Raw genomic sequence first — 20,162 nt, forward strand, 5'->3', positions numbered from 1 at the left:
CCTGGTGAGTACAGACGTGATAGTTATCAGTCTGTGGGTCCCATCACCACCTGAGGAGTACTTCTTAAGAATTGGGGTTTTTAATAGCATTTCCAACAGGGGATCTCAAAATAAGATCAGATTACAAATGGCAGACAACAATTTCCTGTTTTCACTCTTAAATTCTTTCGAAATTTGACTAAGCATTATACAGTTGAAATGTTAGCAAATTAAGAAAAACTTTAACATCCAAATGAAGGGACTTCTTTATTTACCTTTAAAACCTATTAACCATGATTAAAGTCTATCCAGATTACCAAAACAGTTTATGATGCTGATCAACATAATAAAGCACACATAGCACAGACTGAAAAAAGCAGGACATAATTATTTTAAAAGTACCTTCCCTGGTATCTGGGAGAAAAGTTTAGGACTTTAGTTATATAGGATAGCTTTCCCTTAAGCCCCAGCCAAGTAAAAGTGAGCATCATGCACAGACAGTACATAAGGGCAATGCAACACTCATGCAGAAAAGTCTAAATAAAATGACTTTCTTTCCACTCACCCTACAGCTCACAACATAAAAAGAGAGAAATTATTTTACATTCCAAGAAAAACAACATTTTATTTCAACAGGTAATCCAAAGTAGAGGTCTTAGCCTCGGCATCTTTAGAGCTCTGTGGTTATATGCAAAATTTTGTATATGTATCCATCTTCCCAAGAAAAAAGTCTACAGTTGTCACCACATTGTAAAAGAAATATGACCAAAAACAGGTTAGGAACCCATAGAGAGAATCCTAAGGTTTCTCCCCACCATTAATTTTTCATTAGTTTTATATAACCCAGCAAAGAGAAATGCTCAGCAGTGAAGGAGGCTAAAACAGAGTAACATTTTGCTCACAATAAACTTCAACACAGGCAGCATTTTATATTAATGTGACACAAATCCACTCCCAAAAGCCAAGTGGGAAACAGGTCACTCCTCTCATCAAGCCATTTTGATAAACTCTCAAAATAGGGAGGGGACTAACAGGAAGATGACTAGCTTAGACTGTCGGCAAACCCATTCTCAGTTCTTGCAAACTGGGAAAGTATCTGCTCCCACAAAAACTTTAAATTCGATGAGAGTGTGGCCATATCTCCATTTTTTCCTTTTAAACTGCCCCCCTCCCTCCATCGCTGACTTTCTTGAAATATCTTACACAGAGCAAATATTCGTTAAACATCTGAACAAACACATGAACAAGTTACAATGACGTGGGCCCCCTGGGAGTCAGACGGAAACCATGAGTTCCCCACAGGTACCAACATAAGCCTGCCAGGTACAGTCTAGCGGCCAATCTCCACTTCTGGCCATTCTTGATGTTTTTGTTTGAAATGAACATATTAAGTGGCATGACACTCACAGTAATGACAGACTGGGACAGCAGCATCACAAAGTATGCGTTTCAGTACAACCTTGGAGCCGGGGCACAGGGCGGTACTGAGTGGAGGTGAAAAAAACAGAGAGAAGCCGAGCCGGTCAGGACCGAGTAAGGTTGAGGTTAGTGGCAACAGCATGTGCGTGGTTTCCGGGAAACCGTCAGCGAGCCTGCTGTTAGCCCTAGCCCCGCACCCTGCCCAACCCAGTGCGCCGCGTCTCCGTGCAGCTCTGGCGCGGCGCGGCACTGCCCGGCCCCCAGGGTGCGGCCGCCCCACCGGAACTCACCTTGGCAGCCAGCGGGAGGGCCTGAAGTTTAAAACACGTTAAAGAATCATGCCGAAAGTGCAGGGAACGTGCACACCTCACGACTCATGTCTCCCGAGAGGCAGGAAACATGCCACCGGTAAGACAACCTCTATATAATATAAAACACCCTCAAAAGGATTCGGAGAAACCATTTCAGGAACACCCATATTTACCACACCAGTGAGAACAGAGCAGTAGTGGTGTTACTGCACCAAGAAATTGCACCGAGTGGACTAAAGTACCAAAAGTAATCATGGGCATCACCTACTTTAACCGCCATTATTTGCCCACTTGGTTTGTGGACCATTTTGTTGACAGAACCATAAGCTCCTCGTCCAATTTCTCCAAGGTCTTTCAAGTCCTCTGCAGTGAAATCCCAGTGCTGCTCAGGGGAGATCTTCAGTTTTCCTGACGATTCAATGCTGTGTGTTCTCAGTCTCTCTCTGTTAAAATATTGGGAAGCAATTTTTCCACATTTTAAATAGGTTTTGACTTTTTTCTTTTAGCTAGCACTGATTAATGCGTGGGAAAATTTGTTTTCTCATCAGTTACTAGAACAGTCTGCGCTCCGGGTTTCCGGGGATTTTTTTTTTGTTCGTTTGTGTCATCTTGGTTTTTTACACACTGAGTTAATTAAGAAAGGCCTAAATTCAGGGAGTCAATGAACTTAGCTTTTATGGGATTCATAAAACCAAATTTCCATTTACTGAAGCAACTAATACTGCAGACCAGTTTCATTTCCAAATACGAGATCTTTTCCAAACTTTGCAAAACTGCATTATCAAATGCAGAATCGCAGGTGCTACAAACCTCATTTCCAAAAAGTTCTTATCCTACCTTACCCAACATTAATTACTCCAGGTCCTCGATCCTTAATACAGCTGTTCACAAACTTTGCTGCTCATCAGAATCACCTGGGGAGATTTATTAAATCCCAATGCCCAGGTATCATCATATAGCTATTATATCAGAGTATGTGGGGATAGGGTCAAAAAACAGTATATTTAAAGATACTGCGATGATTCTAGCGAAGTTTGGGAACGAGCACCTTAGGATACTGCCCTATTCATGCTAAAGCCATGCTGAGGCGGGAGAACAGTTAAACAACTAGCCAGCTGGCTCTAAGAGGAAAACTACCATGTGCTATTCAAAATTGAGCCTCTCAGCCCTTGATCAATAGATAGAGCAATGGGGTGAAAAAAGAATGATTTATGGACAGAAGCGTTCACTTGTTACAGATTTTCATTAACTAAAAAAATCATCTCCAAAATGCCAGCACGGAGATCAAAGTACTAACTTCTAACCATACTTTGTAAAAAAGCAAATCCAATGAAAAATGTAAAATCAATCTCGTTTGTGTCTGCCTCTCTCTCACACACATACCAATGTGTAGGGATGAACTGTATCAAACCAGAGAGTGCAACAGACAGACATAAAGAAAAAGATTCCATTGAATATCATCTACATTTCTTCAATTTCATATTAAATGATCAGAATCTCTTTTAAAATCTGATCTAATGATACAAGCAAGAACATGATTGGTTATCTATTTCTTCTTCCAAAATTCAGGAAATGTTTTCTCAGATTAGTAGAACTGTTTTTTGTAGTTACTTTTAAGGTTCTCATATATTTAGAATTTAAAAATGACTCCCCCAGAATAATCATTTATACTAGTACTGATATTAATAACCAAGAGTCAAGGTTAGAGTTAAAAAGTTACTATGCTTTGTCTAAATAACAGCTTAGTGAACCAGCATTCCAAATGCCAGATTCTCAAATCATAACTTTAATAAGTCATAATACCAGCTTTCATTCGTAACAAGTTCTTTTCAGTTTACAAAATACTTTCACCAATATTATATATACCCTAGCATCTAGAGTCAAAGGAAGCCCAGAAAGCAGTGGCATAAGTGACCATTCAGGTATGGAGGTGAAGCTTGAACTGGCTAAGATGGAAATCAGATCTAGGCAAGCAGATGAAGCCCAGTGACTAATTTTCTCAGTAATCTTTTTCATGAAGTAGACAGATTAAGCCAGGAAGTATTCTAACATAAAGAAGTTCCATGAATAATGACTATTGTTCTATGATCATTGGCAAGAAAACACCATCTTTATGGCTCAATTTAATCACTGGTGAAATATACAGCACTAGCCTACTGCTGAGGGTAGTGGCAGACAGGCTCTAAGGTGCTGCCCATGACCTCCACTTTCCTGGCACCCACATCTTTACATAAGCTCCTCTGTTTGAATATGGATGGGACCTGCGACTTGCTTCTAGCCAAGAGAATATGGCAAAGGCTATCACTCATCATTACATTGTGTCATATAACGTTTGTTGCTAGCATTCCTGAGAAGTGAAATGAATGATATTTCATTATTGCATAAAATCAGAGAAAAACAAGTTATAATACTGTCTATCACACTGAAGGTCAAATTTTAGAATTATGAAATATCTCTGCTAATAGTTTAGCTTACTGTAGGCCTGCTGTATGATTTCTGGATAAGATTCTTTTTTCTTTTTGAAAGTGAACATATTGACAGATAAGGAATGTGAGTTATCTTCTTAGGCTAACAAAAATGTTCAAAAATTGAGTAAGGTGACAGATGTACAACTCTGAATATACTAAAAGCAGTAGGGTTATACAGTTTAAATGGGTGAGCTGTATGGTGTATGAATGATATCTCAATACAGCTGCAAAAGAAAAAGATGAACAGGAGAATGTGATTACTACCCAGAGTTCCATTTTCTCACTTAGACAGGAAAAGAGTTGTGAAAACCACAGAAAAACATGCTACGGTTATGCCATCACCAAGGCATGTTCATAGAGTCTTCATTCATACTGGACTGGCGATCTTTCCAATGAAACTGTTTCACAGCTACTGTTATAAGAGTTAGTTCAACCATGATTGCTTCCAAAGAAGAACTGTACATAGATAAAGCACTGTAGTAACCAGATCTGGAAGCCTGACCTGAACCTTTACCATGAAACTCTAGCAGTCAATCACTGAGGCAACTGTACCAAGCGGCCAAAACCCTACTTATAGTTCTTTAACTTTAAGCAAATCTATCAAACAAGATTTAAGTGTTACTTCTATTAGACAGTATCAGAAATGCCCAGTCATTTCATTATTAATTTCTTACCTGGAAATTAGTTTGACTCAACTCAACAAACCTGTAAGTTATCCTCAATGCCTCTGCCTATCAGTGCCTTATATTCCTTCTAAAATAGGTTAAGTGCTCTACATGGACAATACTTAACCAGGACACCCCTCCAATGTTTTTGTTGAGTCCACTCAAGAAACAAGCAAAGGACTGAGGTTCCAAATCTCAAATTAACCCAAGTCTCAGAAAGGAATACAATCCCAGCCCCCTATCTAGCCCTCTACATAGGAAAGTCCAGTAGAAAAAAGTCCATAGAAAAATCAGTAATCTTCTCCTCTGGATTTAGAGGTCTTTAATATGACAACAAGTTTTAGTAGTCTTTGTTATATTAGGACTTGTAATTAGATTATCAAATGATATACATTCCAGGTAAAAAATCAGCTACACACTTACATTTTTTTAAATGCCTTACAGATCACAAATCTGAATTAAATGCGTAATGTATCTCTTGAATACGGTATTTCAAACAGTGTATGTTTTTGGATAGATATTAACAGCACCAGGGAAGCTGATTAGATATAGACTGATGTTACCATTAATATACTTTCTCCTATATAAAGGTTAGTAGAATTTTAGTGGTAATAATAGACTCTGGTGAAATCTACAGACACCAACACAAAGGATTAAAACGTAAAAAAAAAAAAAAATCAATCAACCTTATCAATTTGAATCAAATTTGGAAAATCAATTCATGGACATACCATATCTTACCAACAGATATTCAACAGCTAATATAAACAGATTGGGTATATATGTCCCATGTGGTCAGTATCTTCATGTTCCTTTTCTAACGACAATATTCCCTGGCTTTATAAAAAGATGCCATATGAATGACTGGAAAATATCAAAGCTTTTAGGGCTTACCTCTCCCCAATTGTTTAAGGGAACACTTATTCCTCCCATGCCTCACTGTTCCATGCAGAGGGATCTGGTCTCTCACCTGAGGCCTTACTGACTGATCAGTGAATATAGAGAAGAAACTAAACACACTCCGTTCAATTCCTCTCTTTCAGAGCTAACCCTACAGGGAGGGTACACATGATCTGGCAATGTCTCTCTCATGCCTTATATCAGGCTGCCACTCACAGGGTGGGTAAGTCTACATATTCAAGGGCAGGGGGAGTTAGCACCATAAGTTTGTTTTCTATGTCTGTGAGTCTATTTCCATTTTGTATATAGATTCATTTGTATTATTTTTTATATTCCACATATATGATATATAGTATTTGTCTTTCTTTGACTTATTTCACTAGGTATAATATTCCCTAGATCCATCCATGTTGCTGCAAATAGCAATAGTTCATTCTCTGTCATGGCTGAGTAATATTCCGTATATATATATCATCTTCTTAAACCAGCTGTCTGTTGATGGGCACTTGGGTTGGTTCCATGTCTTGGCTATTGTAAATAGTGCTGCTATGAACCTTGGGGTGCATGTATCTTTTCAAATTAGAGGAGTTTTTTTCCAGTTATATACCCAGGAGTGGGACTGCTAGATCATATGGTAGCTTTATTTTTAGTTTTTTAAGGACCCTCCATACTGTTCTCCACAGCGGCTGTACCAATTTACATTCCCACCAATAGTCCTATAGGAAGTTTCCTTTTTCTCCACATCCTCTCCAGCATTTATTATTTGTAGACTTTTTGATGATGGCCATTCTGACAGCTGCGAGGTGATACCTCATTGTGGTTTTGATTTGCATTTCTCTAATAATTAGTGATACTGAGAATCTTTTCAAGTGTCTGTTGGCCATCTGCATGTCTCAGTACTTTCTCTGATAACTGATCTTCTGGATAGAAATAAGCAACTTGTCCCTTTACTATTTAATACTGAATCATCACTACTGTATTTTAATTACCATCCCTTCATTGGCCCAGACTAATCTATGAATTTCTGAAATCCTACCGATTCCAAAACAACTAAAGAACTGTGACATAATGTTCCAGAACGTAATCAGACTGGGCCCTGAGAAAAGCTTTATTTCTACCTCGTGTGTCTGATAAAGCTGCCTGGGGCTTTGTATGTAGGTGGGTGGGCTTGTTTTTTAAAGAAACGGAACGGCACGGCCAAGGTTACCTGGGAGAGCTCTAGCCCCAGCCCCGCCATCTACTAAACACAGGGTTCTGCTGTGCAAATTCAGCAGCAGGACAAGTTCCTGAACCTCTTTTTCCAAGTAGACTACCCAATCCTAAATCCCTCTCACAGCTACCCAGGTAGAAGAGAAATTTAAAAAGAAAAATCAATCATAATCCAGAGAAAAGCACTATCAACATTTCAGTATAGATCCTTTGCATTTTTCTGTACTATGTGGATAGGTCACCGAATGACCTGTTGCACCTACTGCTTTGCTGACCTCACTGAGTGCATCGTCGACGTGTCGGCCGTCACAGGGTCCACATGGCTGCATAGCGCTGCCTGGAGAGCCTGCGCCCGGCCCATAGCATCCTTTCCCTCAGGCCAGCGGAAAGGTGACTGGGGTTAGATCACTCACTCTTAAGTGGCATTTTGATGTATTACTCTTGGAGTTGGATGTTCTGAGCTATTTGGTAAACACCGTTTCTTCGGTTAACCGCCTGAGATAACACCCCCTTAGCCAGAGCCCTCCTAGACTGGTGTTTGTTTTGCTGTCGCTGCTTCTGCTAAAAAGTTCTTTTTCTATTAACATACCTATCAACTCTTCGTCCTGTATTGCAAATATTTCTCCAGGGTGTTGTTTACCTTCCGATTGTATTTATGCATTTATATATGTAAAAAATGCGGTACTTTGTATGTTTTCAAATCAATTATTCCCATCACGTTCTTTTCTTTTGCTGCCATGCAGTACCATTTAAGTTCCACATGCAATATGGATTTCATTCCACCACTGCATTTAGTTTCCTAGCAATGTCTTTTTTTCTCATCTATCACCCTTTTCAGTAATTCTGTTGCCTATTTATCCAAATTTGTTCTCTCCTCACTATTTTTCAATCCTTTTTTTATGAATGCCATGATTTCTTCTACTTTATTACAAATGCTAATCATTCTTGTAAAAAACGATTTTGAATGCTGCAAAATATCATATTCAGAGATGCTCTTTCTCAAAGTGTTGAAGATATTATTCCCTAATTCCATAATTCTCCTCCTATGTCACGATGAGTGTCTGTGGCACTTGTGCTTGGGCTATTATGGAGCATCGGGAGACAGACTGATACTCACCACCTGAAACAACTGAAAAAAAAAAAAAGACAATACACGGGAAGGTCTTGAAGACCCTGGACAGCGGACAACAAAAGGCAGCGAGGGACCGCTGAGAGGCAGGAAATACACAAGGCGAGCCCGGCAGCCACCCCAGCGTGCATACTGCCTAGGGAGACTTCACAGACCACAACACAGCGGGGGCAGATCCAGCAGATCCTCACGAGGAGGCGACGGACCTGGGAGTCTGGGGAGACCGAGCTCTCAAGGTAGAGCACTAGATAAGAGAGAGCCGCACAGAAGGAGGACCCCACAGATGTGCAGGGCCCCCCCGTTGATCAGCACAAGCTTATGAGGAACCTACACAAGGCTGAGGAAAGAACCACCCAAAAGCATTAGAGGGAATGATACCCAGGCTCATACAACAACTCCACAAGAGTGGAAAACTCCACAACTCATGGGGAATTCAGGAAAGCACGCAGAAGGATCTGGTCTCACCTACCGAAGCTGAAAAAAGAGACCCGAAAAGGATCAAACTATTTCCGAGGAACTTAACCAAAGGACAGAGCTCAAAAATATTTATAAGATACAAAAGCAGCCAGCACCCAATGCCTGGCATGCAATCTAAAATCCTCAAGTATGCAAAGAAGCAAGATACTATGAGCCATCATAAGGAGAAAAAGCAACCAATTCAAAGTGATCCAGAAATGACAGAGATGCTAGAATAAGTAGACAAGGACAATGAAACAGTGTTTATTACTGTATTCCATATGTTCAAGAAATTAAAGAATGGAGAGAAGAACCAAATCAAACGTCTGGATATAAAAACGACAAGGGGGCAGGAGGAAACTCTGGGCGATGATGAATATGTTCATTATGTTGCCTGTGGTGACGGTTTCACAGGTGCATACATACCTCAAAACTCAGCAAATGTACACCTTAAATAGGTGCGGGTTATTACATGTCAATTATACCTCAAAACTGTCAAGAGAGAGAGACTGAGTTTCCTTGGGCCCCACTCTGTGTGAAAGGGATCTGCCTGTCCCACGTCTACAGCTGAAAGCACGTGTACAGTTTGAGGCATCCAGGGCTCAGTGCATTCAATCAAAGCACTCACTGCTCCAAAGGCAAATGCTCCTCCCCGCAATCTCCTTGCTCTCTAATGCTGTGCTCTCAGCTGACAGCAGCAAATATAAAAATACAACTCTCAGTCTACTTTGCTGCTACAGCCCTTCTCTGCGTCCACCTACAACACTTCTCAGAATGACCACACTACCCAGTGGAATGTGTCTGCATCCACTTCTCCTCCTCCTCCCGTCGCTCTCCAGGTATTTTCTGTAGTTACCAGTGAGGGTGGAGGGCGGGAAAGAGAATGAAGATGCTCGGTCTTTGAGACTAGAGGCTCAGAAGGGGCCCCCTTACCTCAATCAATCTCTGCAGGAATGTTGCAAGAGAAACTCTGGGTACATTTTTTCTTTACCCTGGCTGTTATTGTTATTAGCAATCAGATATAGCGTTTAGCATTAAGTTGTCTTAATTTTCTATGTTTCATATTTCCACCTTTGTTTCTTAAATATTTTAGCAGGCAGCTGCTACTCATATATCATTTTGTACTACAAATATGAAATTGCTTTTATAAAGTCATAACTTTAGTTCCTCAAGTAAACAAGAACCAAGGGTCTGAACCACTATTTTTATCCTAACCTGTAGCTAATTTTTAATACTATTACTATGTGAATTATCTTTTAAACACATAACTATGAAACAACTACATTCTCAAGCTTATTTTTATTATTTTGGGGGGACATTTATCTAAATAGGTCAATGAGAAAAAAAGATTTTATAGAAATAAATTCTATTAACAGACACGTTTTGCTATGCATCTATTTTATATAATATATCTACTTGAAATCTAGTGTGCTTTTGAACCCCTTATAGTACTTAAATTGTAGCTTGTATGAACTATGATCAACCAGCTTAATTTAATCCCAATCTATGCTTTAAACCTTATCTCATTCTATTTCCTTACATAGATTCTAGATGCCAACAGAAAAATTAAAAGTTAAAGTAATCGTAGCGGGGCTTCCCCGGTGGTGCAGTGGTTAAGAATCCACCTGCCAATGCAGGGGACACGGGTTCGAGCCCTGGTCAGGGAAGATCCCACATGCCGCGGAGCAACTAAGCCCGTGCGCCACAACTACTGAGCCTGCACTCTAGAGCCCACGAGCCACAACTACTGAGCCCGTGAGCCACAACTACTGAAGCCTGCGCACCTAGAGCCCATGCTCCGCAACGAGAGAAGCCACCGCAATGAGAAACCCGCGCACCGCAACGAAGAGTAGCCCCCGCTCGCTGCAACTAGAGAAAGCCTGCGCACAGCAACAAAGACCCAACATAGCCAAAAATAAATAAATAAATAAATAAAATTTATATCAAAAATAAAAAATAAAGTGATTGTAGCTAAATTTGAATCTTTCTCTGAAGCTGTTTAAGCTGAAGCACACAATTCAACATGGGTGGCACTTAGTACACAAAACATCTTGTTAAAGGAAGAAAAGAAAACTTCCATTCCTACCGCTGGCTAACATCTCAGTTTGGTGTTCAAGATACACACAGTCACAGACTAACAGAATTCAATTAGAAAGAATCTACGAACTTCATCCAGTCTTGCCCTTCAGGAAACTGTGCCTGAAAATCCTGGCTCGGGCTTCGTGTTCCTCCTCTGTACCCACATATGGTGAAATCAAGAAACACCCAGCCCACGGCAAATTCCTGATCTACAGCCCAGTAACTTTTTTTTTTTTTTTTTTTTAAGCATAGTAGGCTAGTTTGGTACTGCTTATTCTTGGTGAACCCTAATTTGGATCCACTTCTAACCATCTTTGCTTAATTCCGCTGGTAATTATCTCCATCAAGTCTACACCAGGGGCTTCATTTTCAGGTGTACAGCTGAGGATGCAGGCACTAGGCTGGGGTCCCTGAGATCACAGAGTGAGGAGGATTTTCTCTGCAGCTCCAGCACCCACCCTGGAATCCCCTGGCTACCATCTGATTCTTCAGCATGGGCATGCATCACTGCTTAAACATTTCCAAATATACCCAAATATGCTAGATGAAACTTCCGAGGGATGCAAGGATAGAGATCTACTAACATGGCTTATAAATGTGCTCAGAAGGTAAGAGGAAACATCATGGACCTCGCCTGCCTAGGCCAACAGTCTATATGCTCTTATAACAATACAAAGGCTCTCTAACCAGAGTCAAGTCTCAAACTTACAGCTCTATTCACTCTACTCATGTATGGAATCTAGTTATTTTAAATCATATATGTATTTCCCATTGTCATAATCTAGTCATGAGTCTAATCTCTCAAAATTCTGATTCTCATTTTGGTTCCAACTACCTTTCATTAAATTTCCAGATTCACTTTGTTGTTTTTTAGGGGGTGGGAGTTGAGGAGAGACTGATGGAGACATGTAACGTTAGACAATGCTCATGGTTTCCTGTGAATATTTTAGTACCTTTTCTCCTGCGAATATTCCAGTACTACCTCTACCCAGCTGCTTCTGTTTGCATCACAGAGGCTGTCTGCTATGATTTTTAACTATGTCTGTATTATCCGGTCCTTGAAAAGTAAATTTAACACCGTCTCCAGCAGGTCAACAAGTCTACTTCAGAGGATATGCCTCACAGGTTTCCAAAGGAAACCTGCCAGGAACTGACTTTTCTTAACACAGAATGTAGTCTAAGAAGCCAAAACCCAGTTCTTTAACACCATATGCAGTGAGCTGAACTGTAGCTCCAACAAAAGGTATGTCCATCTGGAATCTCAGAAGGTGACCTTATCTTTACAGATGTAATTAAGAAAATGGTCTCCAGAAAAGACCATCCTGGATTAGGGTGGACCCTAAATATAATGATGAGTGTCCTTAAAAGAGACAGAAAAGGAAACAGAGACAGGGAAGTAAGGACAGGCAGCAACTGGAGTTATACTATCAAAACCCAAGAGACGCCAGGAGCTACCTGAGCTAGGAATAGGACGGAAGGATCCTCCTCTAAAGCCTTCCAAAGAAGCACAGCCCTGCCAACACCTTGACTTCAGAATTTCTGGCCTCCTGAACCCTAGAGAATAAATTTCTGTTGCTTTAAGCCACCAAGTCTGTGGGGATTTGTTACAGCAGCCCTAGGAATCCAATACAACATCTAAATCACAAGTCACCAAACTTTTCTGTAAAGGGACAGACAATAAATATTTCAGGCTTTGCCATCTACAGAAGTCTCTGTGGCAACTGTGTAACCAAATGGGTGTGGCTACATTCCAATAAGGCTTTATTTTCAAAAACTAGCAGCAGGCTACATTTGGCTCATGAGCTGTAGTTTGCTGACTACATAACCTACATGACATCTAGTCAGCTAGATATCAACTATCATTTAAATGATCTAAATCCTATCTATTTTTCATATCATTTCTCTTTCAAATTTACAATCATGCTCTGGAGAATAAGAAATTCCAATTATCTACCCAAGTCCTATAGTTTTATTTCCAGAATTTAATCTCGAGATACATTTCAGGCTTTTTCTTAAAAATCCTCCACAAATCCACAGGGAGTAGGACTGAGGGTCTAAGGACCCTTCCCTGACTCTCCCTGCGTGCAGGGAAGTGAGTACACGAGGCAGCAGCAAACCTCCCCACACCCAGAGCAGCCCTCACAGCTGCGCATCACCCTTCAGCAGGCAGCAGCTCATTACCTTACCAGCATTACCCTTCCCGTACAGGAGAACGTGATTCCCTGAGCTTGCCAACGCCTGCTAATTTTCCTTTGATAAATAAATATCTTCTTGTGTCTAGAACCACCATCTGTAAGACCCCTTTATTATCTAATCAGTTTGAAGTGTGTTTTCTCCTCTTATTTCATTATCATTCTTCTACTTCATTTATCTTTATCTTGATTTCCTCCCAATGCTATCAAACACATCTTTCTTCCCAAATTATTTTTCCTCCTTTTTCCCAAAGTTTCTCTGATTTTAGCAAGCCAGCCTATACTAAAATGCCTCAAGCTGTTTTACCCTCTCCTCATAACTCGTAATCCTCCTGAGACAGGAAAATAAACATAACACATACCCTGCACAGCACTGCAACTGTTCTTCTGTGTCCATACTGTTAGGATCTCTAGATGAATACTGCTTTATGCATCCTTCTGCAATGCAGCTCTGTCAATTCCGGAAATTTCCACAGTAAATGTAATCTGTCAGTTGCCATGGAAACTGCCTGCTTCCTGGCACTACTAACAAAATGAGTATCTTTGCTAAGACCTAAGATAAGGCAAAAGGAAAAACTGAAAAAAGAAAGATTTCTAGAAGAATCGCTCAAAGACTCCAGAGATCAACATTTAACTTTTGATGTCCATATTCAGTGAACAGAAGGTATTAATTGTACAAATCTGCAGTATTTTGAAGTAGTATTGACTTATGAAGTAGAAAGCACTTTTTCTTTAATCAACCGGGAAGATAGTAATAGAACACACAAACATTCACGTTTACATCTTGCTGCATATTCCCTAAGAGCTGATGTTTCTCACCTATGCTCAAAGCATACCGCCGAAATGGTTTTTCTGGCTGTGCTTCTTATAGAAAAGGTTAGGAAAGCTGCCCTAAACCAACAGGTTACAAGTTTTCATAAGATCCTTTCCCTATTTGGGCTCCGATCTCCACTGGTGGCTAAAACCCCATCCCCCCAAGTATTACAAGAAATCAGAGTAGTTTAAAAGGGCATCTCAGGAGTCATCACTAGCAAAGCAGCCTTACCAGTACTCTCAGAACATTAGACCTAGCTGACCACCCTCCCCACCCCCGCCCTTGGAAACGATGCTCGGTTCCCATGACATCACCCTCTATGGATCTGCTTCCTACCTCTCAAACGTCTTTCCTATCTCAGCCTGTTGCTCCTCTTGCATCCAGCCTCTGAACATCAGATTTCCTTGGGGTTCAGCCCTGGACCCAATGGTCTCATCAAGATACACTCTCTTCCTAGACAATGTTATCATCTATATGCTGACAACTCTCAACTTTTTATCTCCAATCTGTACCCTTTTCTCTGCACAGCAGACTCTTATTTTCGACACCAGAGTATGTGTCATGTTTATTTCCTTTATATCTCTGATAGGATATTTCACAGGCATTTCACACTTAGCACATCTAAAGCTTAACTCTTGCTCTTCTGTGCTCCCTTGTCCACTGAAGCTCCAGACCCATCCAGGGGTCCCCCATCAGTAATGGCAACTGAACCCATCATTCAAGCCAGAATTCTGGAAGTCACTATGAATGCCTTCCCCTCTTCACAACCCACATTCAAATTATTACCAATTTCCGTGAATGCTGTCTCCAAAAATCTCCGGAATCTGTCCATTTCCCTCTGCCTCCCCTGTCAACTCAATGTCATCACCACCCATATATTTCAGCTACACTACCACAGCCTTGCTGGGTCTCCCTAATTCTATTCTTGCCTCTCTCCAGTGCATACCCCAAACAGCAGCCAGAATCATCACTTCAGAACGTAAATCAGATCATGTCACTCACCTACCTTTAACGTGCCACACCTTCCCACTACACTTTGTACATCACCCCAACTCTGCCTACAAGACCCTGCATCATCTGGCCCATGACTACCTCTCCACCCTTGCTTTAAATCCACTTCTCCTTCTCACTGAATTATTCTCCACTCAAACTGGCATTCTTTCAGTTCCATAAAAAGCTGAGCCTTTCCCACCTTGATATCTTGAAACTTCAAATACATGCTATTCCCTCTGCTTGGAACACTCTTATCAGCCCCTTCCCCAAACCTAGTAAAAAGCTACACAGGTTTAGAAGCCTTCCATGGCTATCTCTTCACCATCTCCACTCCAAATCAGGCCCCTCTTTCATTCTTTCATGGCATCGGGTTATAGTCCTTCAATAGCAGGTATACCATTTATAATTTCATTCATTCATTCATTCATTTGCTGAATGTCTGTGTCTACCTCTAAACCTTAGCCTTCATGAAGCAGCACTCACATCTCTTTTTCTCAACATGAAATACCCAGTGGCCACCACAGTACCTAGTAGATGGCAGACATTCAATAAACAGCTGCTGAACATATGACAGAACACCTATCGGGTTGCTTTGGTTTCTGACAGCTGTCAGTCGCTCACAAAACTCTGACGCACTCCCTGGGTTCTATGAGATATCCCTATATCCCTTCCCTACATTCCCCTTTTTTGCACCCATTGAAACCCCAAGCTAAGAAGGAACACGTCTCTTGTATCTGACTTCTGCAGCTCCTCCAGCAGGAGAGGCAATGGCAACCATCCGGGTGTACCTGCAATGCTCTGTGCGTCAGTGGTCCTCAACCAGGGGCAACTTTGCAACCCAAGGGTCTGGAGACATTTTTGGTTTTTACAGCTGGGGGAGGGGGGCACTACAGCATCTAGCGAGTAGAGTCCAGAGGTGCTGCCAAACATCCTACAGCACACAGAACAGCCCTTACAGCACAGAGTTATCCAGCCTAAAATGTCAATGGTGCCAGGGCTGAGAAGACACAGCTGCACCTTCCAAGTCTCCTAACATAGGAGAAAGGCCAAAAACTGTCAATCTATAATCATTAAAATTTTTTTAATTTAAAAAAATGCAACATTTCACTAACATAAAGTTATTCTTAAAACATTGTTTTTAATTTAAAAATGAAAATAAACTAAATTGGCTATAAAATGCAATGAAAGGTACACAACTGACTGAAAAATAGGGTATGTGCTAATTTAGAAATATCTGCAAGATGTACTGTGAAAAAAAACAAGCTACAAAGCAGTGTATAATAAAACTACTTTTTGTATAAATATTTTCATGGTTTTATATAAATTATCACATATTTTGATATATGAACAAGTTTTTCTGCAAGGACATATTATACTTTATAATAAAGTCATATCTTCAGAGAGCAATATTAAGGACATGGAGCTTTTTATTTTATAACTTTCTATACCAACTGAATTCTCTTACTAGAAGCATATATTACTCATTTTTTAAAGGGTAACATCAATTATCTGGACAGTAAAATTATGGGCCATTCTGGTTTTCTTTATACTTTTCTATATTTAAAAACAGAAAGAGAGAAAAGACAGAAAGAGAGGGAGGGAGGGAGGGAAGCAAACACCACCGTTAATGTGCTTTTAAAAGCACAGTAAAGACAACACGTCCCTGCACCTTATAACTACTTAAGTGTACACCACACCTCATGTGACTTGATGAATGTTCCAGATTAATCCTCAAAAGCTACCTGATAACCTTCTTTAACTTTTCACTCTAGGTCTCTTTCAAACATCATGACAAGGGAAACCAAATGGGCAGAAACAAAATTTGTCACAGGCACAGGAGCCAAATGCAATAAAAACACAGGGTGCATATACTTATCAAGTGACTGATGAAACACAGAGGTGCTTTGAGAACAAAACAGAAAGCCACAAGTACTGTTTAGTGAAAGTAAATAATATACTCATAATTTTTATCATTATTGTTCTGGCCTTTTCGTAATTGCAGTATCATTTTCATACAGTGAAATGCACAAACCATTAAGTACTGAGTTTGATGAGTTAACAAACACGTACACCCTTATATCTCACAACCCTAACAAGATATAGGATATTCCATCACCCTGGAAAGTTCTCTTCAGCCATGCTTTTCAGTCCCCTCCAGAGACACACACTGTCTGATTTCAGCCACCATAAATTAGTTTTGCCTTCTTCAGAATTTCATAGATACAATCAGACGGTGTGTTTTCTTGTGTCTGGTCTCTTCTGCTCAGCGTTTTCGGTGATTCATCAATGTGACTGTGGGCATCAGTACTTTGTTCTTTTTTACTGTTGAGAATTTCATTGAATTATATACCACAATTTGTTTATCCATTCTTCCATTATTAGACATCTGGGTTGTCTCTAGTTTGAGGGCAATTACGAATAAAGTTTTTAATGAACATTTGTATGCAAGTCTTTCTGAGGACATTTTCATTTTGGGTAAATAATAAGGAGTAGAATTCCTGAGTCATGGGGTAGATGTATGTTTAACTTTATAAGAAACTATCAAAGAGTTTTCTAAAGTGATTATACCACTTTCTACTTCCCCAACAATATGTGAGAACTCCAATTACACCCTATACTTGCCAATATACTGCATGGTCTTTTAAATTTTATGCATTCTGACAGTATGTATGGTATTTCCTTGTAGTTTTAGTATGCATTTCCCTAATTAATGATGTTAAGCACGTTTTTCATGTACTTATTATCCATTCCTATACACTTTGGAGAAATGTCTGTGAAGTCTTTAACCCACATTTTTCTTTGTTTTGTGTTGTACTTCATTATATTTACTAAAGTTCTTTGTCAGATATATTAACTGTGAATATTTTCTCCCATTACGTAGCTTGCCTATTTATTTTCTTAAGAAGCTTTTGATGAGCAGAAATTTTAAATTTTGGTAAAATCCAGTCTATCATTTTTTAGTAGTTATTTCTTTCTTTGTCCTGTCAAAAAAATCTTTCCTTATGCCAGATCACAATATGATTTGGATATTTTCTTTTATAAGCTTTATAGAATTTCTCCTCATAGATCTATGATCCATCTCAAACTACTTTTTGCGTATGGCATAAAGTAGGAATCAAGATTTACTCTGTTCCATTCCTTCTTCCAGTTGTTCCATCACCATGGAAATTCTCTCCTTTTCCCCACTGAACTGTATAGGCAGCTGATCAAAAATAAGTGGATTTTATCCATTCCTCTGTTGATGGACATTTAGGTTGCTTCCATGTCCTGGCTGTTGTAAATAGAAGATGCAGTACATATATACAATGGAACATTACTCAGCCATAAAAAAGAACAAAATAATGTCATTTGCAGCAACATGGATGGACCTAGAGATTGTCATACTGAGTGAAGTCAGTCAGACACAGGAAGATAAATATCACACGCTATTGATTACCTAAAAAAGGGGTACAAATAAACTTATTTACAAGACAGAAGTAGAGTCACAGATGTAGAAAACAAACATAGCTACTAGGGGATAAATGGGGGAGGAATAAATTGGGAGATTGGGATTGACATATACACCCTACTATATATAAAATAGATAATAAGATCCTGCTGTACAGCACAGGGAACTCTACTCAATACTCTGTAATGGACTATATGGGAAAAGAAGCTTAAAAAAAAAAAAAAAGAGTGGACATAAGTATTGATGTACGTATAACTGATTCACTTTGCTGTACACCTGAAGCTAACACAACATTGTAAATCAACCATACTCCAATATAAATTTTTTTTTAAAAATCGATTTTATGTTTGTCTACCGGACTTTCTATTCTATTCTGTTGATCCATTTGTCTATCCTTAATGTCCTTCCACAAAGCCCTAATTACTGTAGATTTATAGCAAACCTTGAAGTTTAAGTCTTCCAACTTATTCTTTTATAAAATTGCTTTTGGCTATTCTAGATCCTTTGCATTTCCATATAAATTCCATGTATTTAGGTCTTTAAGTTCTCTCAGCAACATATTATAGTTTTGTAGTTTCAGTGTAGAAGTCTTATGCATTTTCCACTAAATTTATCACTAAGTATTTTATACTTTTTCATTCTCTGACAATCATTTTTTCAATTTCACTTTTCAGGTGTTCCTTTACTAATATGCTTTAAATTGATTTTGGAATAATGATCATGTACCCTGCGCCTCTGCTCCAGTCACTTAATTCTAATGTTTTGTAAATTAACTAGGATTTTCTACACATATAGTCATATCATCTACCAAAAAAAAAAAAAAAAAAAAAAAAGACTGGTTTGCTTTTTTTTTTTTAGATTATTTATTTATTATTATTATTTTTTGGCTGCGTCAGGTCTTAGTTGCGGCGTACAGGATCTTTGTTGAGGCATGAGGGATATTTCACTGTGGCGTGCAGGCTTCTCTCTAGTTGTGGCAGCAGGTTTCCTCTTCTCTAGTTGTGGCGTGCGGGCTCCAGAGCACGTGGGCTCTGTAGTTTGCAGCACGTGGGCTCTAGTGGAGGCGCTCGAGCTCAGTAGTTGTGGTGCACGGGCTCAGCTGCCCCGTGGCATGTGGGATCTCAGTTCCCTGACCAGGGATGGAACCCACGTCCCCTGCATTGCAAGGCGGATTCTTTTTTTTTTTTTTTTTTGGCGGTACGCGGGCCTCTCACTGCTGTGGCCTCTCCCTGTTGCGGAGCACAGGCTCCGGACGCGCAGGCTCAGCAGCCATGGCTCACGGGCCCAGCGGCTCCGCGGCATGTGGAATCTTCCCGGACCGGGGCATGAACCCGTGTCCTCTGCATCGGCAGGCGGACTCTCAACCACTGCGCCACCAGGGAAGCCCGCAAGGCGGATTCTTTATCACTGGACCACCAGGGAAGTCCTATGGTTTGCTTCTTTCTTTCCAGTCTTCGTGTCTTTTAGTTCTTCTGCTTACCTCACTGCACTGGCTAAGACCTCCAGTATAATACTGAATAGAGCTGATGAGTGCAGATATTCTTGTCTTATTACTAATCTTGGAGAAAGCATTAAGTCTTTTGTCTCTAAGTATGATATTAGCTATAGGTTTTTCATAGATGTACTTTAAACAGCTGAGAAAGTTCCCCCCTCTTTTCCTAGTTTAATGAGAATGTCTATAATGAATGGATATTGAATGTTGTTAAATGTTTTTTCTGCATCTACTAAAATGATTATGCCATTTTTCTCCTTATTTTATTAATGCAGTGAATTATATTGATAATTTTCAAGTGTCAAATTAAGATAAATCCCACTCGGTCATGACATATTATCCTTTCTATATATTGTTGGATTCAATTTACTAATATTTTGTTGAGGATTTTCAAGTGTATGTTCATGAGGGATAGTGGTCTGTAGTATTTTTTTAATAATATCCTTGTCCAGTTTTGATATCAGGGTTACACTGAACTCATAAAATGAAATGGGAAATGCTCCCTACTCTTCTATTTGCTGAAAAAGTTTGTGGAAGCTTAGTCTTATTTATTCCTTTAATGTTTGATAAAATTTACCAGGAAAACCATCTGGGGCCCCAAGTTTCCT

At 39.8% G+C, this 20,162-nt stretch overlaps 1 protein-coding gene across 2 annotated transcripts in view; it reads right to left on the bottom strand.

The window, feature by feature from the left end:
• MAP2K4 (mitogen-activated protein kinase kinase 4) overlaps positions 1-20,162 on the bottom strand; it is a 105,056-nt gene that overhangs the window by 44,639 nt on the left and 40,255 nt on the right. For both annotated transcript variants that reach the window (XM_029211284.1, XM_029211285.1), the window contains one exon: positions 1,978-2,152. In XM_029211284.1, the coding sequence (XP_029067117.1) occupies positions 1,978-2,152 (175 nt within the window). The remainder of the gene's footprint in view (positions 1-1,977; positions 2,153-20,162) is intronic.

Source organism: Monodon monoceros, unplaced genomic scaffold (assembly GCF_005190385.1).
Source record: "Monodon monoceros isolate NGI ecotype Baffin Bay Population unplaced genomic scaffold, NGI_Narwhal_1 Super_Scaffold_9, whole genome shotgun sequence".
NCBI classification, from domain to species: domain Eukaryota; kingdom Metazoa; phylum Chordata; class Mammalia; order Artiodactyla; family Monodontidae; genus Monodon; species Monodon monoceros.